We start from the raw sequence: 27,143 nt of genomic DNA on the forward strand, positions 1-27,143 counted from the left end.
CGCAGATCAATCGTCCCCACCCCTCCTCTATCCCCCCACCCAGCCTCCACCGCAGGATCTGAGGATGTCCAGACGGAGTGGCTCATCTCAGTCGGCTCCCGGCGTTCCCAGAGCGTGCACGTGTCGCTCGAATAAACGCGGTCTCAGTTATGCTGTGATAGTTGAACGCGATACAGTGATACATAAGGTTCCCGCTCTTTATTTGCAACGGTGAGTCGTAAATAACTATTTGATGAAAATAATCTCAATACGAGACTTGTAACTTGTAGTTTCAGAATTCATTATGCCAATAAATAAAATCATATCAATCAATCAAATGATACCCAATCTCAGCCGACTTATTACTTATGATTTCTAAGTAATGAGCTGTCTGTAAATCGGAAATAGAAGCGAGCAGAGAATATTGAAACCTTTGTCCACGATATTAATTGTTGAACATCGATAGATATATGAAATGATGTATTTGAATTAGAAACATAGAATTCTATAATATTTTAACGTTATCCCGGTGTCTCCGTTTGTCATAAGCAAGTTCGATTATTTATTATTATAATATATTATTCGTATATGCCATATTTCATTTTAATTTACCGTACAATAACACTGAAATTAAATTATTATATTACCAATTATAATCAAGGTTATAAAAATTATCCGCCATTTCATAATAAATTGGTCATTCGTGTTATACTTTAGTATTTTATAGAAAAACTATAAAATATAGCAATTTTTATGAACTATTGGGAATGTAAATTCATTTTAACCTTTGTTATTGTTTATGCTTATTGTCTATGATTTGGAATAAAATATTTAAATCAAATTAAGTTAATATAGATGACACAAAGCCAGTATCAAATTATTTTAATGATAGCGTATCCCCGCTATTGTTAACTTCTCCACGGTACGCCGGAAGCACTAGTTGCGCGAATTGTGTTCGCCATGCCTGTTGATTGTTGTTTATCCATTTTTTGAATGGAGATTTTTACTTATCTATTACGTTAAACTGTTACATGATTAATTATGATTTAGAGTAAAACGAAGAGCTCAGATTAAAGTGGTTTTTAATTAAAGATATTCCATTATATTTATGAAAACTCATTTGAATTTGATTTTAGAACTAGTTGTGCCCGCGACGTTGTTTGAATTTAACAAAAAATATATTATTGTAGCCTAAGCTACTCCTAATTATATCATTTATATCCCAGTGAAAGTCCCGTCAAAATCGGTCCAGCCGTTCCAGAGATTAGCAGAAACAAACAGACAGACAGACAGAAATTGTAAAAAATGTTATTTTGGTATATATACTCTGTATACATACATATGCATTGAGTAAACGGCTATTTTAATATTACAAACAGACACTCCAATTTTATTATATGTTTATGTCAGAATGATAAAACGATCTAGGTAAGGATTCATAGTATGACTAATTAACTTCTTGACTTCTTATTTATTGGTTTAGTCTACGTTTGTAAAATACAGAAGCTACGAAAAAGATCCCTTATTGATTTGTATGTTTCGAATCGCACGTATTATTAAAAAATAGTTCCTTATTCGATCCATCATTGGTTCAGGAGATTATCCCATACATACAAATGAACAAATTGTCCGTCTATATAATATTAGTATCGGCTAAAACACATTGTTACATACTTAATGTTCAATATCGATATATGTGTAATTATAATAAAGCATTAGTACTACGTTGGAATTTGCAAGTTGTTCAAAGGAGATTTTTTTTTTTTCATCTAAATGGTAAGAGTATAAATATTTACATACACCAGTTACGTATTTAATATCCTTAATAAAAAAAAGTTGAAGCTCAAAGAGGTCTTTATGTGTGATAACGGAAAGATTTTTATTTATACGTATTTATTATAAAAAAAGGAAATTTTGTTTTAAATGTGTACATTTATTAAAATTAATTTTAATGATTTCTGATAAAACACTTTATCAGGACTTATATCACAGTTTGTAGTATAAGGGTAACAATAATAAGATTCACATATGAGTCATTAAAGTTCACTTAACTTGGTGGTAGGGCTTTGTGCAAGCCCGTCTGGGTAGGTACCACCCACTCATCAGTTATTCTACCGCCAAACAACAGTACGCGCAGTATTGTTGTGTTCCGGTTTGAAGGGTGAGTTAGCCAGTGTAACTACAGGCACAAGGGACATAACATCTTAGTTCCCAAGGTTGGTGGCGCATTGACGATGTAAGAAATAGTCAATATTTCTTACAGCGTCATTGTCTATGAGTGATGGTGACCACTTACCATCAGGTGGCCCATATGCTCGTCCGCCAATCTATAAGTAAGTAAGTAAGATCGATAAGCCGTTGATCTTGATCCTGAACTCTCTCTTTTCCGCTTATAATGACGTAATGAAACACAATTTTTTTAATTTAGCTTGACATAAAGAAAATTTCATTGAAATAGTCGAATACAACGCAAACAAAGTTGAAAGACCTCCTATCTCATATCTGTGTTAAGAACCCAATTTAACACGTGCACAGTTAACGGTTTACATGTATGTAAATACACTAAAATAGCTTAATATTTATTTCATGTTTATTGCGTAAACTAAAGCTTTCAGTAAAAGCGTTCACTTTAGCATAGCGCGTTGAAGTCTTACTCAAGCGCTTTCGAAGCTTTAAGGACTCTATCTAGCTTAACTCAAAATTAAATTTTGCTTGTAATATTTTTTTACATATTTAATTATTTTTAGAAAATTACTTAAAAAATTAACTATTATATCAAATCTCTTAAAAATATTTTTTTTGATTGTTAATCAAAGATATTAATAGTTCATATCGTAGGTTTTAATTCAAAATGTAAACATTTAAAAATAACACTTTTTAATATAGTTTCTAAAAATGTATCAATATCGTTTTTTTAAATGAGTCAACGACTAGTCAAATTTATCAGTGAATAGATTAATAGTAGACTATTAAACTATCATTTTATTCACGCACACTAATACATATCATACTATTTTTTTTTTAAATGTTAATTTCAGTAAAAGTTTAAGCGACACAGCCCTGCCGTAGACATAGCCTCTACGCCACTGCATGTTATATTATTATTAAGCGTTAGATACAGTCTTTTATATAAAAGAAAAAACTAAAAATAAATAAACCTAATGCCTGTAACGATCACGGCCCTCGCTAAATAGTAAACATAAATCAATCTGATACTCAATTAATTATCCTCCTACAGCTACGTAGCCATCGTTAGTACATCGAGTCAAATGTCATCGATGTAGATGGCAAATCTACGGTTCGCTACTAATAGCGAAATGACGGTTATATATAGTACGACACAACTTAGATATAGCATTGGCAGAATTCGTACGCTTTTCCTAATTATCAATATTTATTTCTTATGTTTATATGATCTTCACACAAACGCAATAAATTGTAATATCATATGACCTAATATTCGTCAATTTAACCAGTCGATTTAGATACATGCACTTGCTTTCTAGGGTTGATCTGACCTGAGAATCTACAGCGACGAATAGCGTCGAATGGCGCTATAAGGACCTATTTCTAATGGCAGGAATCGGTTTTGAATTTGCCGATGCTACATCTAAGTTGTGTCGTACTATGTCAATGTATAGTTACTTCACTAGTGACACGTGTTAATGCCAAAGCGTGGGCAGAATTCTTAAAAGTACCCGTTCGCTTTATACGAATAGATACTATATGCGTTAACATATAAATATATGCGCTCGGGGGACAAGTAAATATCTATTTTAAATTAATTCTGTTACGCTTAAACGCAAATTATTGTTTCCTAGAAACATGTAAACACATTTTCTCTAAAGTATTGAATTATATATGGTTTTTAATTTTGGATATTGGAAATCAATGATACAACTTTGGTTGAACTGATTCGGATGAATTGTTAAACGCAATGTTTTAGTAGTAGATAATATTAAGACCTGAAGGCAGTTTTATATCCGTGTTTGTTAATATAAATTCTAAGTTGGCGAAACCGCGGTATCAGCTAGTATAATATTATAATTATAAAATTAATTACTACTTACTTGCTGAAACCGCTGAAAATAATAGTAAAGTAAGTCTTCATTAAAAAGATATATGTATGTTACCTGTTAAGGGATCATTCAAATAAATATATGTCATAAAATAAAACTTTTTTGTACTTTTTAATATTTTTGTAATTATTTACAATGAATTTTTTACAAGTCAAATTTAATAAGAATTACAGTGCAATATAGAATATCACAGAAATAAAGTCCGTAAATGCCTTTTGCTCGGCATCTGTTATTTGTTGAAGAAGATTTGATTATCGTCCTGCCATGTTGATTTACATTCTGCAGCATATTTTCTTCCATGACTAGCTAAATAGGGAAAATCGGTTTTAACCTTTGTTTTAACTTCCAATCATCAGATGTAAGATTCGGGTCTTCTCTCTACTGTGTATCACAGATCGCTTAAAAAATCGGATTAATAGTCATTTTTTATATTGAAAAGTGACAACATAAGTAAATATTAGAATGTATTTTATCAGACGCCTTCGCTTTAACATCGATTTATGTTTCATCTCGAGTGAATAAACAAGCAAATTATTTTAATTAATATTACATCAACATTTAACGCCTCCACAATGCGTGATAACAGTAATAAATCAGTACGCTAACGTCTTACTTTAAACGGTCTCTTTGATTAGCATTCAGTTACAAGGAAACAAAGGTAAAATATTGTAATTTATTAAGATTTGATTACGATTTAGTTAATAGCTCGTGCATCTTAACGAAAGGTTGCAAATGGAAATTCTAGCAAAACTTTTCATGTATTTAACTTGGGTTCACAATGAACGCCGTGTTTATCTATGAAGGAATGCTTTAGAATCTGCGTGTGTCAGCTGATATTCTACGGCAAATGAATGAACCAACTTTCTTCCCAGGACGAAAGAAAGTATGCAAACGAAACACATTGTCATGTTTGCGTATTTCGCGAAGATTTTGTGTATAGTAAATTATTATTTACCTATACTTAGTTAGTGCATATTAATACATTATTAAATAAACCGCCTGTTGCGCTTTACAATAGGCGGCTATAATAGTTCTCTTCCAGTTTACCTTTGGGCAGACTGTTAAATATTATTGTAAAATATTTGGGATGGGCTTTTTTAAAAATGAAAAACGACTAAAATACATAAAAAAAATATAAAAATCATTGACGCAATATTTACTATTATGAAACTTTAATAAATATATTTTTTAAATCTCTATTAATGTCTTAGGGATAAACTTGCGACCTTTCTGGGCAAGTTTATTCCTAAGACATGAAGCTTAAAGAGGATTTGGCACAGGAGTGTGAGGAACGAAAGAGAGTTTTATTTTACTTTTCAAATTCATAACAAGTATATTTTTCTGTTTGAAATATATGTACATGTAACTGGAAAACAGGCACAAAAACAACAATATACGCGCTAGTATGGGCGCTGTCTGTATAATACAGTAAAAATGATCGGGTTTTTGTGTCAAACCTGGAGGTAGGAAGTGACGTGTTAGACTCCGGTTTCTTTATTTTTTTAATGTGTGATACTATGTACATGAATATGTATATATTATGTATTATAATTTACCTTAAATACTATTTATGCTAAAAAAAATGATGTATGTAGTATGGCTATTTTTAAATACGTCAAATCACTTGTGGCTACAATAAACAATAATGATTACAATGGTTTTATTGATTAATTAGATTTATACGACTTTGAATGACATTATGATATCGTGATATTGAATAATTTTGCATTACAACGAACTAATACATCAACATGTGAGTCATATTAATATATGTAAGTTGGTCATAGATCTTGTAGGATTATCGATTTACAATATAACTCAGCACCTCGAAAAGGGAAACATGGTAGCCCTACCACAGGTGTGATGCCCTCTTCACAAATCCTGGTGCCTTTAAATGTCAGAATTATTAAAAATAATGTATTAAAAATTAATCTTGCCGGTTCTTCTCGGTATAATCTTCTTTCCGAACTGGTGGGAGCTTCACTTAATTGTTAATTGACGATTCAAAAGTGCTTGTAAAAGCCCACTTTAATAAAGTTTATTTTGATTTTGAAACTGAAATACACTAAATTCAAACCCAACTGTGTATACTGCTGGAATATGAAAGAGTGAGAGTGTAATATTTTTCTTAAATTAACAAATTACCATCCAAATATTTGATACTGAAATAACAATAGCAGAACATACAGCCAAGTGGGCAGTAAAAAAATAAAAAGTTATTTTTTGTATACAACGACATATTTATTCAATGTCTAATAATGATATATTAATTTAAAAAAGTTGATATTTAAAATATCTACGTCAGCTTACTCAATGTCACTCATTAATTAATGATAATTGCCTATTACAGATCATATTTCAATGTTTTATTAACATGAAATTAAAAAATATATTAATTGGCAAAGGCTTAAGAATAAAAATTCGTTTCTTCAGCAGTATTTTATATTAAAGACTTTAATGAAGGTAAAAAAGTTTGTTTCATTTTAAATGTTTGCGTAACCCATTGAGTAATCCATTTACACTGAACTTCTTCTTCTTCTACATTTTATAATATTTATGGCAAAATAAGACGCTACAACCTTGATATAAAGACTATTATTGCATAGCGTTCAAGTTCTATTGTGTGCCGTTTAAGGATAAATAAAACAGTAATAATGTGCTTGGAAGCCCACTTGTTTGAGAGTTCTTATGAGGGCCCTTTACTCTTTCTACGTTCAAGTACTTGACTGCTTATATATACCTACGCGATAATCATGAGTAGTAGAGTAGAGCTGCTTCATAACGATTATGCCATATTTTTCTATATATTATACTTAATAACATCGTATTAATTAAAACATTACCCCTTTCTATTAAGATCTGTTCCATAAAAATGTTGCTATTATATTGCTATGAGCATTTCTCCAGATTGTCTTTTACCCATAGAAGAGTATTCCTCACTTAACAAAAAAAAATAATTAAAACCCTTGTTGGGACCTGTATAAAGTCTGCATAATAGAGATACAAACTTGAATTATGTTTAAAAACGGCATGTAAGTGTAACCGAGTGGATGACTATAGTTGTCATAAAAAGACTTTTGTGTAACCCTTGTGTAGTAACCATTAAAGTATTTCATAAAAATATCAAACTTCAGTTCACAATTTCAGTAATTTCATACTTTATATCAAAATATAACCGAAAAAGTAAAATACTTTATTTATCTAGCCTCATAGTACTTAAAACGTAATATTACAATGTTAAATTACATTTAAAGCTACCAAAATCAAAATCCCCATCCAAAATATACTTTATTCAAGTAGGCTTTTACAAGCACTCTTGAGTCGTCATTTAACAAATATTATTAAGTGAAATTATCTCGGCTCAGAATGCAGATTCTACGGAGAAGAAACAGCAAGAAAGAGTTTTTTTGTGCTACTGGTTGGCGAAAGAGCATATGGTGAAGTGGTTACCACCATCCATAGACAATGACTCTGTAAGAAACATTAATCATTCCTTTCATCGCCAATGCGCCAAGCTTGAGAACTAAGATGTTATGTTCCTTGTGCCTGTAGTTACACTGGCTCACTCACCCTTCAAACCGGAACACAACAATACTAAGTACTGTAGTTTGGCGGTAGAACATCAGAAAGCCCAACCAACAAGTATGTCAATAAATTATTACAATATATAAATTATATATGTACATCAAATGTTTACAACAGAACTTGCTCAGTCTATTCATTTCATATAAGAGTAATTTATTTTGAATCTGCGACGTGCTAGATTTGAAGCGACATGCTACAATAAATCAATGGTATAACAACTTATATGGCCGTAACTGCGTCACCTGTCGTTGATAATAATAGTTCGCAACACTTAGAGTATGTATATACGACAACCGATTTTCAATGTCAGAGCATTCAAATCTACATGAATACGAGATAAAAGACCTTTTATACCCACTTGTCCCCTTTTCGATATTGACGATACGTATCGCCCTACATCGAGGATTACTCTCAGCCTGACTTATGTCACCTCGCAACGGTAAGCTTAAGTATCATCGATTTTTTTATTATATACAAGATTATATATAGAGAAAGATTCTCAAAAATACATTGATGCTATTTTTAGAAGGTTCAGATTGAGTAATTATGTTACATTGTTTAATGATACTCTTTTTACTTTTGTTACGTATTTTATAATATATTGAAATTGTTTCTTTTTGTTGCTTACTTTTCAATTGTCCAGGGCAACTATCTAATTGGATTTTGACACTAATTGAGGAATTGAAACAATGAGTGAATTAAATATTTACATATGTCGCCTATAGTGATAAAAATGAATAATAGCCCCTAAATATACTAAGCAAAGGTTACCTCTATATTAATATCTCCTTTTTTAGAAAAATTATATTTGGGGTATTTCATTTACTATACTACTTCACAGGCATTTACTAAGTTTAATAATAATTCCATAAGACACATTCGCTTCGTTGTGATGCTCTGTAAATTGTGTGATGCTTATTCAACGATCAAATGCAACCTGTTCGGTGAAAATCTACATAATCTATTTTATCATATTAACTTCTAACAATAACAGGAAAATAAACAAATAGACAACATTTGACAGCAAATTCGTGATATCATTGGATATTCACTATGTATTTGAGAAGAAATGGTATTTTGAGCGTCGGCGAACCTTTTGTCGGAACTTTGGAATGATCTAAGTGTAAGAATAGGCTATACAGTAATTTATATTCAAACACAAAAACATGCATTGCTTACTATCCGGTCGTGGCAGAATAGCCTGAAAGTATAACAGAATTATGTTTAGTTTACCTATAAAAATGTTGCTATTTTTTCGGTTATTCTCAACCCTAAAAAGTATTCCTTTCAAACTAATAGTTAAACTCTATTACATACGACTTATTTATTATATAGTGAGGTCATTGTACTCATAACTCTGTGCGGTCTTTGTTATTTATATTAATCATTTGATTTTTAGTTATGCAGAAATTCTTTTGCACCTTTTGTAATTATTCACAGATTCTTCAAATTAGTTCAGATGCTATTAATACTGTAGTATAATAATAGTAATAAAATTACTATAATTAGTGCGTATCGCAATCATCGCATTATTTGTCGTAATAGTGATTATTGCAGGGACTTCTTTATATGTGTGAGTTTTTGTTATCTGTATTTAAAAGGCATATCTTTGGAATTGTCGAGCTATTCTGTGAGAACTAATTTGAAATTAAGCTTAGAATGCGATTGAAAACAGAAACACTTATTAGTAATTGTTAAGCGGGTATTTTTATTTATAATAATTACATATAAATAACCAATTAACGTAATTTGTTTTTCATTATTTCATTACGTAAGACAATAATAAGTTCTTAGAAAATTATACTGCAGAGAGATTTGCACGTTAAGAAATTTCGATTAGAAAACTGGTTCGTCTTTTTTATGTTACATACATAAAATATACTTAATTCGATGCTAAGGAAAAGTTAACTTAATTCGTACCAAATGTTATGTTTAATTAAACTTCAAGAAAAGAGCGTACTCTTTCCTCAAAGGCCGGCAACGCACCTGATAGCCCCCTGATGCTGCAGATGTCTATTGGCGGTGGTAGTCACATTCCATCAGGTGATCCTCTTGCTCGTTTGCCACCTATCACATAAAAAAAATTAAATCTATGTTATTTAAAAGTTGTTGTTAAAATCTGAAGAATAGTTTTGAATTGATTTTAGTAGAACCTAACATTGTCATTGCTTTTTTTACTGTTTCTTCAAGGAGTTGCAGGTCACTATTAGATAAGATTATTTAATTTTTAAATATTTTTTGCAATAAATGTCTGTGACAATGTGACTGTCAATCCTCTAGGGTTGTTATTCTATCAGATTTGAACCAATGAACGGTTTACCTTTTCTAAATATATCATCAATAATTACTAGGTACATTTATCAACGGTCGCAAGTTTTCTAATTAAGAACATATACATCAACAACAACAACAGCCTGTAAATTCCCACTGCTGGGCTAAAGGCCTCCTCTCTCTTTGAGGAAAAGGTTTTGAACATATTCCACCACGCTGCTCCAATGCGGGTTGGTGGAATACACATGTGGCACAATTTCTATGAAATTTGTCACATGCAGGTTTTCTCACGATGTGTTCCTTCACCGCTGAGCACGAGATGAATTATAAAGACAAATTAAGCACAAGAATCAGCGGTGCTTGCCTGGGTTTGAACCCGTAATCATCGGTTGAGATGCACGCGTTTTAACCACTGGGCCATCTCAACTACCTACTAAGTACATATACAACGTACATTGATATCTTCCACCTCACAAACCTTAATATTCTAAAACGAATATTTGTAATCGAATGTTTGCCTCAATCAATTCTTAGGCTACTGAGTTACATTGAAACGCTAAGAAATGCATCAGAGGGTGCGTATTTAGTTTTTCATGCATTCATTTCTTGTCTAGTTGTCGAGACTGTTCAGATGTCTGGAAGCGTATTCTCGCAGCATCTATTAAAAATAAAACAACAGTCGCGCGATCTAACAAGCGCTATATACATATTAATGTCGGCGCACGTGCCGGCGCGCTCATTAGTGGATCAACTATGCTAGTGTCGAAAAATTGCGTTCACCCTTGTTATTTCACATGAACTTGAAAGCTATTCACCATATAATTGATTTTGTATAGACATACATATATTATAAAGTTGCTTTGTTTCGAAGTTGTATTGAGAGAAGTAATCACATAGCATGACGCTAATCATGCTATGTGATCCCCGAGGATAAAGTAAAAAGAAAGCAGAGCTACTAGAATGTTAATAATTAATAAAGTTCTTAAGTAACCTTACAATTGATCATTACTAGGTAAAAAATAATAGTTTTTCATTTTCATAATGTTTTTTTTGTTTATAAGTAATTTTTGAGGAAAAAAATAAAAAAAAGTTTGAATCCAGTTATTAATCTTTTTTTTATAAATCAGAGGAAAAAGATAAGATTTTAATTGATACTACTTTTTTTTTAAAAATTGCATTTTTGGCTTATTTTGAAATAAACTAAAAAACGCAATAACTCAAAAATGGTTAACTTTCGCATCATGGATGTGGGGGCTAAAATTAATGCTAATAGTCACCCCTATCACCTCCTACTGGGAATACGTCGAATTACCAATAACCCTGTATAATCGAAATGTTAATAACACATGTTAGTCCTGGTTTTTAAAATAATGTAATCAATAATTCTAGATTTCACATAATGTTATGATTTATTGAATTGCTTATGTATTGATTATGTCATTTAAATAATTAATTAATTAATTTAGTTAAAACACACAGAGTTGACAACGCTTTCATTTTTTTTAATACGATATTTTATAGGCAATTGATAAGCTAATAATGGAGATGAATAAGTAAAGTAAGAACTATTAAAACTAATTAACTATAAAAGGAGGAGGCCTTTACTCTAGAGTGGTCCTTAATTGTTTTTTATTTTTTATAAATAATATTTGATATTGATTTGTTATTATTTTTATTTAAAAAATGTTAACTTAAAGCAAATTCTAAAATGTTTTATCTTAATATACATAAAATAATGTAGTGTTTATTAAGGAATTAACAATTATATGAATTATTTATTGAAGTATAATGATTAGGAGAAGCATTGGACGTTCCATATATAGATCCACTTAATAGATCCTTGTCTCTGTCTGTCGAGTATAATGTCAGGGGCAAGATCTTATGAATCAAGATCAATGGACTTACGACCCTAGACGGTGATTTAAATACGTTGTACATTGATCATTACAATTAAAAAAAAAAACATAACCAAACTTTTTTATATGAAAGTCTCGGCGATATTCAATGAATTTGTGGTATGATATTTATAATCAAAATGATAAATTCTTTAATTTGTTTACAAGGATGACAGGATGATATTAAATACAGTAAAGTCTGTCGCTTTCGATTGCAAAACAGACCTTAATTCATCCTTTATTTTTGATTTCGTCATCCCATCAATACAATAAAGTTTAGTGTCATGAGTGTACATTTCCAGCCAGGTACGTCGTTAGGCAGATTGCGGTGCGTGTGAGCGAGGGGAGAGCTGATCGCGATACTAAATAAAGATTTCCGCGATGACATCCGTGCGGGGCGCGTATGCTCTGTCTCCCACGTGTGGTCCCGCGCTAAATTTGAGCACGAAATTTCGACATTGTACGAAAAAAAAAAATTAAAAAAATTCTAGTCAGGATTGCATCACATGTTTGTTAATGATATATTGTTTTTTACCTTCAACAACAAAAGTATGGCTCAGATTACTTCATATTTTAAAAATACTATGGAGTTCTTTATGACTACAGAGTATTAATAATAATACATGAAATTGGCATGACTTTTACCACAGACTATATAATTAATAGGTTAATATTTTCTCGGTTCCGTTTCGCCAACATTTCTTACAGGAAATATTAGTTACAACTTGTCACTATAAATTTAAATTAAAAGCTAATTAGTATATTAGCTATTTATTATTTATTTTATTTACACTAAGATTTCGATGATTTAATTAAAAAGAAACCTACAATTTGTTTTGTAAAATTTTAAACGTAAAAAGCTTTACTGTAATGGATTATTATAATTTTTTTAATAGTCAGCTAGTAAGGTCCCAAAGTCTTGTATATTTGTAACAGTTTTGGCAGCGTTCCTTTATTAAGTACTCGGAGCTTTAATTTTCTCTTCGACTATCTTATCATAAAAAATAACATTAAATAATAAATAAGTCTTAATAAAAAAAAAAGTCTTAATAAATGCACAGTATATTTTACACATCCTTCATACGACTATACGATTTCTTTCTTTTTATGGCTATTTATTTCGGTATGTATACTTGGTAGTACGGCTTCGTGGAAGCCCGTTTAGGTGAGAGTCATACTTTTGGCATTAATTCTAATGCCAATCATCAATACTTAGCATTGTTGTGTTACGGTTGAATGAGCTAGTATAATTATAAACATGAGAGATATAACACCTTGGTTTCCGAGGTTGTTAGTGCATTTCTTATAGTCAATGAAAATTGATTGATGAAATAAAAATAGGTGGTCGATTTTCTCGTTTTTCTAACTAGATAATATAATGCAAAAAGTAAGAACTTAATGAGTAGAATTTTTCATTGCAATTTGAGGAAGATACGTTTCTGTAGCAATGTATTTTGTTCAACATGTTCTATACCAATATATGTTTATATGTAGTTACGTACACTGTTGTGCATCTGCCAATTTCTCACAGCATTAATGTTAGTAGAACAATTATCTTGACATTTGTCATGGTTATAAGTTAAGTAATTTAAGAAATGCATGTATATAATAAAATGAATATATAATATATTATTTCAGTTTTTTATTTTACATGGCACACTTATAAAAAAAAATGTTTACGTTGTTTTTAAAATCTTATGAAAGTGATTATAGTAACATTATCAATATTGTTGTACAACAATGAATAAATCAAATCTCTCTCATACTCTGATTGTGCCTATTGTGAGACAATAGAAGGTTCCAGCTTCGCTACGATGTCATAATTATAAACAGGACTGCTAAAGGGTTACTTCTACTTTATATGATTTTGAAACAATGATTCCTAGATTGAACCTTATTTTTCCATTTACAATGGCAACATCGGTTCGAAAAAAGTTTCAAGTACTGCCCTTCCGTCCTTGTATACGTGTACAAAGATTACAAAGGCGATAAAAGAACAGAAAAATATGCAATTAATGTCGATATCTCTAAAAGAGTTTGCAAACAAAATTATTTAATATTTTCACGCCGCAACATAGTTTTAAATATTTAAAAAGGTGAAAATAATAGGGTTTAAAATTTATCATCTACGGACCTGGGTCACCAACGTTATAAATGATCCCGCGAAGAATCTGATTTCCGTGTAATCGGCATGTTTCTCTTAAAGATATAACAAATGCAGCTCTTGTCACTTTCGACGTTCTTGCACATAGTGACGCCCATAGCACTATGATATATATGACACTGGTTTCTTGAGAACTGCAACATCGATGTCCATGTTAGACGCTATATACATTGACACGTTGGTCGAAGGCCGAAAACGCTGCGCAAAAAACTGATACGATTAAACTATGTAAATATTCATATCCATTACATAATAGAGCAAAGACCTTAAAAAAAATCTATCTTTTGGATTATTTTTCGCTTGTAGTATTCATGCCATCATATATAGGGGCTATCTTAATTGTAATGTAAAAAATGTAAACTTAGGAGTTTATTGTAAATAATTCTTATGCGAATGAAGTATATATTGAAAGATACTGTGAAATTTTATCTTGTTTAATCATGGAACAAAACGTGTATATGATTTGCCAAGTATAACGTGCCAAGTATGCATTTATTTGGGTATAATCGAAAGTAGAAGCACTAATAATTTTATACAGAATTTAAATAAGTGTCCGCATATAATGTGTTTAAACACAGAATATACATATTTTCTTTTGTTTTTTTTTTACTGTTTTATAATATAATAGTTTGTGTTTTTTTCGGTGCAGGAAAAAAATTACAACTATTTAATTATTCTCGTTATCTTAACGAGTAAACAAAAATAAAAATACCCATTCTTAGATGCTTATCTTATGATTTTATCTGCGTAAAAGATATTTATCTAATAAAGATGTAAAAATGAAGCGATACCGACTTCAAACATTACAAATCGAAATCAAAATGGTGGAAAAGAGTAACTTCTCAGATCTAGCCGGATCTTTTCACTAGAATTTACTTCCGAGCCGGTTGTAGCTTTACATTTAATCCAACAAATTACGATTCTAAAGTGCTTTTATGAAACTACTGATGAATAAAGGATATTTTGATTTATTTTATTTGAGAATGAAGGTTTTTGAAAATAATTGCACAGTATGAGTGATCATAAAGGGTTTTGGGAAAATGTATTCATAATAATCGTAGTGTTAGGGGATGAAAATTGTAGGGCTCCGAATACGACATTGCTGTTTGTGTTTGGGTCTTTTACCCAAACTGGGAATTGAAAATTCAAAGAAATGAAGCATTCTTAATTATTTTAAGATGGTAATGTGTTGATTAATTTCTATAGCTAAATATTTAAGTAACGACAAGCACATAAGTTTAAGAATTATACCAAGTTCATCCTGAAATTATTCAAATAGGGTTAATTAAAATAAAATGTAAGTTGGTATGAGATTTCAGAAGATCCAACATTCTGATACTAAAGCTAAGCTAAGCTTAAGAGTTTTTAAAAAACGATGTTGATCGAGTGTTTATAAGAGCCTACTTAAAAAATATTTCGATATATAATCTTAACGTACTTTTTTATGTATCTCAATTATTTATTATTGCTTTTATAAAAATGTTCCCTGATCTATCTGTTTGATAATCATATACTCGAGACATTCAACCGATCGCCATGACAATTGAAATAAATGACACGCAGAATATTTTATTGCAAGTCGTTTGATTTGTTGTTTAACAAACTTATTTAAAGATGCATTGTTATTCTACTGATTTATTATAAAATATAATATTTTATTACTTAACTCTTTATTGTACACCAAATATACATAAAGACACAAAATATATTTTCTTTCAAACGAAATTGGCCAAGCAAAAGGCGGTCTTATGGCTTATAAGCCATTTCTTCCAGACAACCTTTGGGTTAGAAGGATAATGCGTTCGAAAGACGGCAATATGGTGGTGCAGTAAAAACTTACATTATGGAATAATAACAAATACAACTCAATAAATATAGCAAAATACATAAATACAAAAAATACTAATAAATAAAATATAAAGCAGATTATAGATATTTATAAATAAATCATATATACATACATATATCTACATAGTATATGTAATAAAAATAAATAAATAAATATAATATTATTAATGAATATAATAGAAAGTATAATAGGATATTAAATAACTGTATCTCAATTGTCATCATTATTAGTGTCCAAATACAATGTTTTCAGAGATTTTTTAAATATTTGTAACGATTTAGATTGTCTTATGCTTAGCGGTAAGTTGTTCCAAAGTGTTATTGCCTGCACAGGTAGGCAGTTTTAGGTTGAGGCTTCGTGATGATCGTATACTAGAGTGATCTCCAAGAAATTCGAATTTTTCTTTAGAGCGTAACAAAATATTTTATCTTTTCAGAAACGACGGTATCCCGCCAAGATGCCGCTTCAAATCAGACGAAATAAATGTACTTCATTCCTTCGAGAGAATCTCCTAACCATGCTAACTGTGATAGGAGTTCTCTCTGGGACGCTGCTGGGCTGGGGCCTGAGGGCATCTGGCATAGAATGGTCGCGGCGTGATGTCATGTACTTCCAGTATCCGGGTGAACTCTTCCTCAGGATGCTGAAGTGTCTGATAGTCCCGTTGTTAGTTTCTTCGATTGTTTCTGCGATCGGTTCACTAGATCTCAGTCTATCTGGCAAGTAAGTTCAATTTTTAATAACATTATTAAAATAATTACTCTGTTTTCAGTACTCTGGCAACATTTAATTTTTTTAAGTTATGTATATACGTATGGGAAAAAGTTTTTTTTTGTATTTAAATGTTGTGCTGATATAGTCTAATTGTAAACAAAAATATTGAAATTTTAATATATCAGATTATAGAAAATAATTATTCTCGTAATATTCTCTTCCATTTAAATATAAATCAGTCAAATCATTATTTAAATACCATCAAATATATTATTTTATACACTCGAGATTGGTAATAACGAATTTGTTTCTATGTTTAGGGTTGGTCTCCGAGCCATCATCTACTACATGACGACGACAATATGTGCAGTGATGCTCGGTATAGCTCTAGTCACCACGATCAAGCCAGGCCGGGGTTCTGATGCTTACAGTCAGCCCAACGTTACAAAGAAACTCGTCACTAAGGACACGCTCACATCTGACACTCTATTGGATCTAATAAGGTATAATATAATTTTGTTCTCTTTTAAGCCTTTCTGATTGGTTAAAATATTCGTTTAACAAATACGAAGTAGCCGATCAATCATAAAAACAACACACTTCTAGGCAAGGGCCAGACGAGAGTATGTTATTCTTTAACGTAGTTTCACAACATTGCTTCATTGCGAGTTGTCAGATATTTGTGTCACAGAATTTCTATTATAGTATACTCTGTTGGTATACTCCTCGTTTTTTACCAGCGACCTTCAGATACTAACCTCTTGTTTAAATCGTAAATCATCTCTACTGTTATAAAATGGTTAAAGCAAGGCAAATAATTGTTATATTCAATTCATATTTAATAATAAAACAAATGTTTCTGGACGTTTAATTATTAATTATAATTATTTAATAATTATAATATTTAATAGTGGACTACGAACAATATTTAATATACTGACTATTTTTTTCAAAGTGACGAAATACTTGAGTCATTTGACATTCTTAATCATTCAGGCCCTTTTATTAATCCAAAGGAATATCAATTATACAAATTGATATGCGCTTAATATCTCGTTAACGAGTCGTTTTAAATGCTCAGATGAAATATCACACATCATTTGCGTGTCAGTCTATATTGGCTTAATGAAAGTGTTAATTCACCCGTCCGGGCAAAATTCGCGAAAACCATTACATAAATTTTTATCTATTTCATTAACCAAACCAATTTTGGAGCAAATATATGTGTGCTTCCCTAATTTTTTTTGAAGTAAATTTGTGTGTGGACGAAAATGTTTAGATATTATTATTGCTGCTGCTCACTTATTAAATGATATTTATTTCACTAATGAAAAATTATTTGATAAATTAAAATAAGATGGTATTTAATAGTAGATCGATACGTTCTTTCATTGTAACCGCCATATTACAATTCCTTATTTAAAATTATTTTAACGTCATGATAGAAAACTAAAAACTTTTTTGAATTTTAGTAACCAGGAACACATTTGTGGGTATAAATCGTATATTATTATAGTTGTTGTCTCAATAGGCCGTCAATTCAATTCTGGGCTGAAATCTCAGTTTTGATTAATCATGGCAATCACAGTATCTATGATCAAACATTGAAATATAGACCATGTTATTCCGATTAAAAGAACTATATTTGCTATTCGTCACACCAAACAAACAAAAGCAACGTAACGTAGCAAAACTCTCAAGTTCATTATGTACATATAACTTGAACAAATATAGATCTAGGTTCAATTATGAAACTAAATTGAGAAGGATCGAGATTACAATGTTTTCAAAGGTATAAAGAGCATCTTTAATCCGTGATCTTATAAATTAAAAGCAATTGCTAATGACTAAGATCAAGACGTTGACATGTCCGACTTAAAGTGTAATGGACGAAGAGTCTAATAGTTGATAGTTGAATGGACGCCTAGATTGTTCTTTTAATTTATACCTGACAGTATAACTGGCTTTTAATGTATCTTTAGTGGCTTATTTTCATATAAACTTAATTTATAAGACAGTCTTTATAACAACTCACTGTAGAGACAACAATCACTCAACCTCATCAAAAAGGAAGAGGTTATATATGTTCAATGATGATTTAAAAACGGCCAGACCGATTTGAATGATTTAAATTTCAAAATGATTCTTTTGAAGTTGATCCTAGGCAGTTCTATACTTGGTTGTTATAGCAAAAGCTTAGGTAAATCTATCGTTAATACCTATTGACACAACTGTGTGTTACTTTGATTTATTATTTAATGAGGTGATAATCGATTTCAATCCTTTTCAAAGTTCTTAATCGAAATTAGTTTATTATATACGCTCATCCATATAAAATGAAAACACGTATGTATTTATGTAAGATATATCAGCGGATGGACAGTTGTGACAGTTTTTAAACAATTCATAATTAGAATTTTATTATTAAATAGATTTTTTGAATAATAAATAAAGTAAGCTTGACATAAATTAAATTTAAATTATAAGCTTACTATAATTACTATAATAACATTGCTATTATATTATATCAATGTTGGTCGTCTTTGCCAGATTCATCAATCAAGTATCCTATTTTTAATATATACATAAAATGAATAATAGTTTTAATACTTTCAGATTTTATTCAAGTGTTACAGAATCAAAATCAAATTTAATACAAACATAGAATAACAATTGTATACTTTAAATTTTCTTAAAAAAATTAACCAATCTTTCAAATAACATGTATATTATAAATTAATATGCGAGTGTTATGAGAAATACACAAAAAATTACAACAATTTATTGAATAACGTAAAAATAGAATAAGAAATATTTTACGATTATTACACATTTAAATAAAACTAATTATAACGGATGAATCGCGTATATTAATTATTTTTAAAACATCCCGACGTTTCGAGCACTTTGCAGTGTTCGTGGTTTGCAGTCTACCCGTGACCACGAACACTGCAAAGTGCTCGAAACGTCGGGATGTTTTAAAAATAATTAATATACGCGATTCATCCGTTATAATTAGTTTTATTTAAAAGAAATATTTTTTTCAAATTTTATCATGCAGTTCTAATTTCCATGGAATCGGCCCTAACTGGATGATCATTTTAATTTTTTAATTCAACTCTCCGGATGTACTTGAAAAAACCATAGTCATTAATCTTGCTCCACTTAAGCTGTATTTGGTAATATTATGCGACAGAGTATCTTGTTATATATTAATTATACAGGTCATCAAATAAAATGAAAAGTGGTTATCAGAAAGATAATCTTCTCAATCAAGGCGCCAACGTTCGCGCGAAGTTTATTCGTAATTGACAATTGTCAAGAGAAGCGGCGCGCGCGTTGGTTCCCTCCTAGTCAGTCTTCATCAGCCCGCGCTATTTATATTGCGCCCTAGATACCATTACTAGGGCTGGCATGCATAATCGCTATAAATTGTCTGTAAAATTTTGGCCGCCCTAATTGTACTGGAGACCTTCAATTTCAATATTCAACAGTATCTAATCCGTTAATTGACACTGTATTAAAGCGAGTACTATATCACTTACATATTCATACTATACTATAATAGACATATATACTGTAATATAATAATTATATTATATTTTGAATACACGAATGTTATTCGAAATGTAATGAATATTCACTTTATTAAAAAAATATGAAAGTATAATTTGAAATATTGGTTTGATAGTTTTCAGGAAATGCATATCTGTGTTGAAATGACACTTTTGTTGATTGAACAAATTTTGAAAAGCATAACCCTAGCGTTATCAATAAAGCAAAACAAGACTACGATTCGACGTACAGCATTGTCCGCCCGACAGGTGACATAGGTCACTCGACAGAGTTTAATGCTAACACACATCTGTCACAACGATTAAAGATTAAAATTAATCTAATACAATGTTATAAAACGTAAACAAAACAATGTAACCTGTTAAGATCGCACCTTAATTATTAAAAAAATCTCATGATTGAACAAATGACATATTTTGTGAGGCTATATCCCTTTTCAATATGTCTGTACTGAAAATATTAATTAACAGATTTACTGTAGTAACTTTTACCTTTTCTTTTACTGTCTACCATAATTTTGATTTACTTAATGTATAAAAAATAGATACGATCGTCAAATTTTTTATTTTAAAAATTATATAAATAATATATTCTCTATCTGAAATATATATTGTAGCATAAATAGCTTATGCGATGTTAATCTGCACCAATATTATAAGTGTCTGTCTGTTTATCTGTATGTTACTTATTCACACCTTACACCTGAGGACCGATCCCTACACCGCGAGTACCCTTTGGGCGACAACGAGTTTTTCAAGTATCATATAAGTTTGTCGAATAATCGGTCACAAAATATAGAATCTACATTAATTCAATAGTAAATATTATATTATTATAATATTCAGAGAATAGAAAAGCTGTGGATGTAGTAATTCGATAATTTAGTGAATAATTTGTAAAGTATTTTCTTATGTGATTATAACAACTGTTTTCAGAAACCTTTTCCCAGAGAACATTGCTCAGGCGACGATAGCGTCGTACCGGACGCGGCTGGCGTATGATCAGAACGACACCAAAGCCATTAAAGGTAAATATTACTATCATAATACTATTTTTAAATTAATTACATGCTTCTAATTGATATCCTGGAATTATAATAACTTTATATAGTCTTATTTTCTCTTTATATTTAGACGACCAATATATCTTACATCCCACCAAAAACATTAAATGAATGAAATGCCAAGTCTCTCTCCATCGTAAAAAGTTTTGAGATCTCATAGAAGCCAAGTCCTATTCAAATTATTTTGTAGTTATAAATCAACATTTAGTAATTGTATCAATAGTTTTCTTTCATTTATAATTCAGTTTAAGTCTAAAAGCATATGCTAGAAGTACCTTAGATTTTTGATGATCGGTCAGTGAGTCAGTGAGTGACAAAATGGTGTAACTTTGATCGACCGTAAATCCTAAACTATTAATTCAATTGGCATGTAATTTCGAATTTAAGCTAATTCTAATGCCTACTATTATTCACCGAAAACCCAAACTCCTGGCTTTGTACACGTGGAAGTAATAAGGGGGGCTAAACAGCCGCGAATCGTTTCGAGAAAGATGGTATGGTCGTGCCCGTTTTGCTCGAGACTTGGCTGCACTGCACTGCCATGCTCCCAGATATTATGATTCTGCAACATAGTTATTACGTATTGACAACTTCGTACTATGTTCCTACATATTTATACGTCCAAAAAATATGTAAAATATAAAAATACATAGCAAAGTTAATAAAACATTAACATAACTATTTTGTTTTGTTTCTGAAATAGTCATTTAATATTTAAAAATATAGTAATATTTAAAAACAATAGTTAAGAAAAAATTATACAAATTTACTCTGCTTTAATTTTTTTGACTCACCAATAATCTTTTGACCGAACTATGTCCTCCTTAAGCTATAAACTAAACGTGGAAAGAACCGTGAATATCAAGTTACTTCTTTCCCTCTATAAGATATTTGCATTTAGTATACATAATTTGTTAAGTATATTATGAAACATTAAACGTGATAAACATCGACTATATACCATATTACACAATTTATACTTTGAATCGTTATTTTTTACTTAAAATAAACAACGTTATTTTTTACTTGAAAGAAATTAAATGTAACGACAATCTAAAAGTTAAAAGATACGAAATATTCGCAATTCCCATGCACTGGGCAGAAAAACGAACCAGACCTCCTGTCCAGTAGAGCCGATAAGGTGAGGTGTTATACTTGTAATGAAGCTTTTTGCACCACTACTCCAAGGACCAAGAGTTTTGACAACAAAATAAATTAATCAGATACATATGAAATATTATGATCTTTTCAGGTCACCTGGAAACTTATAAAATAGAAGGCGATTACCAAAGCGGCAGCAACGTGCTGGGACTGGTATGCTTCAGCATCGTTTTGGGTATCACGCTTGGCAAAATGGGGGAGCAGAGTCGGCCGCTACAAAATTTCTTTCACGCCTTGTCGGAAGCTATGATGATCATCACTGGATGGGTTATTTGGTGAGGATTATAAGTTCTTTTCTAGAAATTACTATGTACACACAATTTATACAAGGATGAAATATAAACTTGTAACTTCTGATAGCCGATTACACAGGGTCAGTAATTCTTTTGTGGGTCAATGTTCTTAGAACTTTTCTATTATAAAATGATGTAACTTTTGTATGCTAATGGGTATTATAATATTTACGATTATTAGATGATAGAAAGCCTTGGTTATGAAACGATTGACTCCAGACCGTATCAAAAATAATTGATAATTGTAGTCACGAATAATAGACAAAAATATATGTATATATCTCGCTGAGTTACTTTCACCGGTACTTTTCATGACAGGAGTATCAAACAAACCTCAAACCGGTGGTAAAATTTGATAATTAAATGTATTGTAATAGAATGTTTAATTCATTGTATGTGCAATAAAGATATTTTCATTTGAAAAAGTAAGCATCTAGATGAGATATATTTTTTTAATTACAAACAAGTGATTTAAATCACTACATATTATAAAATAAAGTCCACCATCATCTATTTACACAATAAGCCCAAAACCTTACAAACAGATTTTCATACAGTTTTCATAAGTTTTTATTGACTCTTAATAGTTTAGAAACAAATTTTGTGTAAAGTATTTATGATGAGTAATTAAGCTAAATTCATATTTGGAACATTACCGAAAATATTATTGCTCAAACATTTGTTTCCAGGTTGTCACCACTTGGTGTATTCTTCCTCGTGACAGCAAAAATCATGGAGATAGAATCGTTTGCGGAATTAGTCGGACGGTTGGGTCTCTACTTCATGACGGTACTTCTAGGCCTCTTCCTCCACGGCTTTGGTACTTTAAGTATTCTGTTCATCCTGGCGACTAAGAAGCTCCCGTGTCGCTACATTGCTAAGATGGGACAGGTTATGGCGACTGCTTTTGGCACAGCCTCGAGGTAAACATTGTTATTTATTTGAATTACAAGTAGCTTAAAAGTAGATTGACCTTCTTCTTGTTAAAAGTATAAGATGATCTTGGAGTAATACGCTAATGGACTCCTTAACTTTCAATCTGTGTGGCATACCTCACTGATCAGTGATATTGCAATAGAAAAATATGTACTGGTTTTAATATCGTATGGAAACTGTTAATCCAGTTCAGCAACAATGCCCATCACGATCGGTTGCTGTGACGACATGGGCCTGGACCCGCGCATCACTCGTTTCGTGATCCCCATCGGCGCCACCATCAACATGGACGGGACCGCGCTGTACGAAGCCGTGGCTGCTATTTTCATCGCTCAACTAAGGAAAGTTGATATGTCTTTTGGCAAAATTGTTGCTGTCAGGTGAGAATGGACTGATTTAAATTAAATTAATTCTTATTCTAAGCATTGATTGTAGATTTGATAATACGTTATGGTTTATAAGTCTTGTTTCGTCTAGTTCTCGATTCCTCAATATCCTACACATTAATACCGATTTATCAAAGGCAATGATTTAGGCGGTCAATTTTACCTAATTTTAATAACTTAATATATTCCTGACAGTATTAGGTATGATCAGGTACAGGATAAAGTTTCTTTCCTATCAAATACAATTGACATCTGAGGGACATCTTTCTATCTGTATCATTTGTAATCTGCTAGTCTTCGTATGAGGATAACCAAAGGTGAAAGAATAAATATCTAAGTTTAAAAATAATCTATTGCAAATTAAGATCTTACGAGTAGATTTTGAGTTAGTTAATGAATTTTAAAATATTATAAAAATTGCTATTACGAAAAATAAAATTGTTATGAAATACGGCTATAGTCATAATGTTGTTAGTTTATTTTTTTTTGTATTCTATGAACAATCAATAATAGGCCAGTTTCAATTTCAGCGTAACGGCCACAGCAGCTAGTATAGGCGCGGCCGGTATCCCACAAGCGGGGCTGGTTACCATGGTGATGGTGCTGGATACCGTCAACCTGCCTGCTGAGGACGTCTCTATCATTCTCGCAGTCGACTGGTTACTGTGAGTGACCATTGCTATTCATCAACATAACCATCTCATAAATATTAACCATTTAACTATATATATTATCATTTTTTGTAAATTAATAAATTCCCTTTCTGTTATTTTAGTGATCGATTCCGTACAACAATTAATGTTGTCTGCGATGCACTCGGCGCCATCATAGTTACATCTCTATCACAAGGCGACATCGACAAGACACGCGCGCTTCAGAACGACAGAGAAATTGCGCCTGCGCACGAACTAACCGAGCTGGAAAAGGGTGAGCATTGAACGAACACGTTCAGTGGGCTCGCCGTCTACTTGATTTAGAGCTCTACTCAGTATAAAGTCTCGCTCCATAATTCAAAATGTATTGAAACCTCCTTTCCATATATGAAATTGATTTATGCAAGAATAATTGAATCTAAATTCTGAATCTTCTGTATATTATTAATCTGTGTGACTAAGTTTAGTACTGCCTGTGGACTAGAAATTGATACCTTTGTTGCATTTGAATCTTAACGTATAATAAATTTAAAAAAAAATAGACTTAGACGCATTATTGACAATAACGATTGCGAGAGCGAGACAGAGTACGTTATGTATCTGTGTAGCGTTCTGTATGAGGTTAGCGTCAAGCGTTATAACGATTAACGGTTAAGCGTTCTGTGTTCAATAACGATAACGTTATTCCGTATTAGGACAATAACGTTTAAGTAGTGTGAATTATTTTTGTTGTGATGATTAATTTATTACGTTGCGTTGTTAGTTAAATACTGGTTCTATCGTCTGGGCAAGGCTGCATTGACTGAAAAAGGTCAATATTAGTTTAACTAACTAAATAACTCACCAAATATTTAAAATGTTAATAATGTAGCAGTCACATACACGTTACCATATAAATGTATCGCATTCATTAAATAATAAAATGTTTATTGTATGACCTCAAGCTAAGCGTGACCAGTACCATAGGTAACAGTTGGCTTCAGATTAATTCAGCCTTGCATCTGGGTTATGATTTATAAAATAATATGAAAAAGCAAATTAAGATACTTTTGTTGAGTGAGGTAATTTATAAAATATTTAAAAGTATTTCTTCGTTACTAAAATAATTTAAATAATTATAATATTTAATGTTTAGTGCACATGCTGACAAAATACATTTCAGTCTAATTATATTAATATTTCCTTTATATTTATTATTTCAAAACTATATAAGTGTTTAACGGATTTAAAATTCATCAGTGTGTTCGAAACGTGCCAAATTATACGTATAGCACTAAGCAGCTCTATAATAATAGTACTTAAAACTATTTCATGATTTCTCAAAAAACATTTAACTTGTAAACAGCATTTGAATACATTTTGAGACGTCGTGGAACTTGTTTTGAGACCAACTTATATTTCCTATTGAATATTAAAAATATATAAATCTTTATACCGACAAAACTCTATATTCTATTTTCTTACATTTGATAATGGAACAATCTTTGAATAAATATTAAAGAAGTCTTAGTAGATAAGCGGTATTTTAGCAGATCTTTACACTTTACTCTATTTAAATGAATAATTCTAGCGCGTGAAATTAAGCATACGTGACAAAATGAATACCTTTTTCATGACGTTTTCGTTACGTAACGTTATAAAATTTCAAAATAACGTTACATACAAAAACGGTTGAGACGAATTAGACCTTAAAATTTTTAATTTCATTATTATCAGAGAAGTATTCTTAAACTCTTTAAACCTATGTAACTGAGATCTGTTTATCTATTTTTGTATGAATGTATATCCTTCATATGTGTGTATGTTTGTAGTACTGTTCTATTTATATTATATCTTATTAAATGTGCCATAATATAAGTGCGTGTAAAATAGTTTCTAGTGTTCCGTCATCATGTCGTTGCATTCCAGTTATTAACTCATTTTGGAATCCAATAACACTTAGTGTTTTGTGTTAAATTTTATTGTTATATTTTATTTTACGATCGTTAAGAACGATTTAAAAATGACAAATTTTGTATGGAATACATAAATAATCACGATATTTTTTATTTTAAAAATAAAAACATTGGTTATATATTATTTATTATTAATTTATTATACCATCGAAATGGCCAAAAATTAGAACTTTAAGTAAATGTTTAATCTAAGTTAAAATGGAACGTTGTAATTGTCAGATTTTATTATTTAAAATTATTATTGTAATCGTGCATATGTAGATATTAGACCTCTTAGATGTGAATTCACTTGTTATTTATTGTAAAGATTTCTCTAAACGTAATACATTCTTGTAGATTCCATGTACATATTTTCTTTCCCACTTATCCCTACAGTTTGTTACTGACGAAGGTTAAGACCAAAACTATTATAAAATCATTACATAAACTGTATTACTTCAAATACAAAATACATTATAGATTTTTATATCGCCGTTTATAATGTTATTTTAGTTTATACTGTCTAAACTTTTTCAAATGTTATTTTAATAAATACTTACCATAGTGATATTTTTTTATTTATTTCCAGGATGAGTACCGATTGA

General features: G+C 30.8%; 1 protein-coding gene across 1 annotated transcript; it reads left to right on the forward strand.

The window, feature by feature from the left end:
• Positions 1-91: 91 nt before the first annotated feature.
• Positions 92-27,104, forward strand: LOC124537273 (excitatory amino acid transporter 3). Its single transcript, XM_047114052.1, has 9 exons — positions 92-210; positions 16,259-16,545; positions 16,857-17,039; positions 21,048-21,139; positions 22,428-22,611; positions 23,319-23,552; positions 23,754-23,945; positions 24,482-24,616; positions 24,727-27,104. Exons 2-9 carry the CDS (start codon positions 16,280-16,282, stop codon positions 24,887-24,889), a joined length of 1,449 nt encoding a protein of 482 aa, XP_046970008.1. The 5' UTR covers positions 92-210; positions 16,259-16,279; the 3' UTR covers positions 24,890-27,104.
• The last annotated feature ends 39 nt before the right edge of the window (positions 27,105-27,143 follow it).

Source organism: Vanessa cardui, chromosome 18, assembly GCF_905220365.1.
Source record: "Vanessa cardui chromosome 18, ilVanCard2.1, whole genome shotgun sequence".
Classification (NCBI taxonomy): domain Eukaryota; kingdom Metazoa; phylum Arthropoda; class Insecta; order Lepidoptera; family Nymphalidae; genus Vanessa; species Vanessa cardui.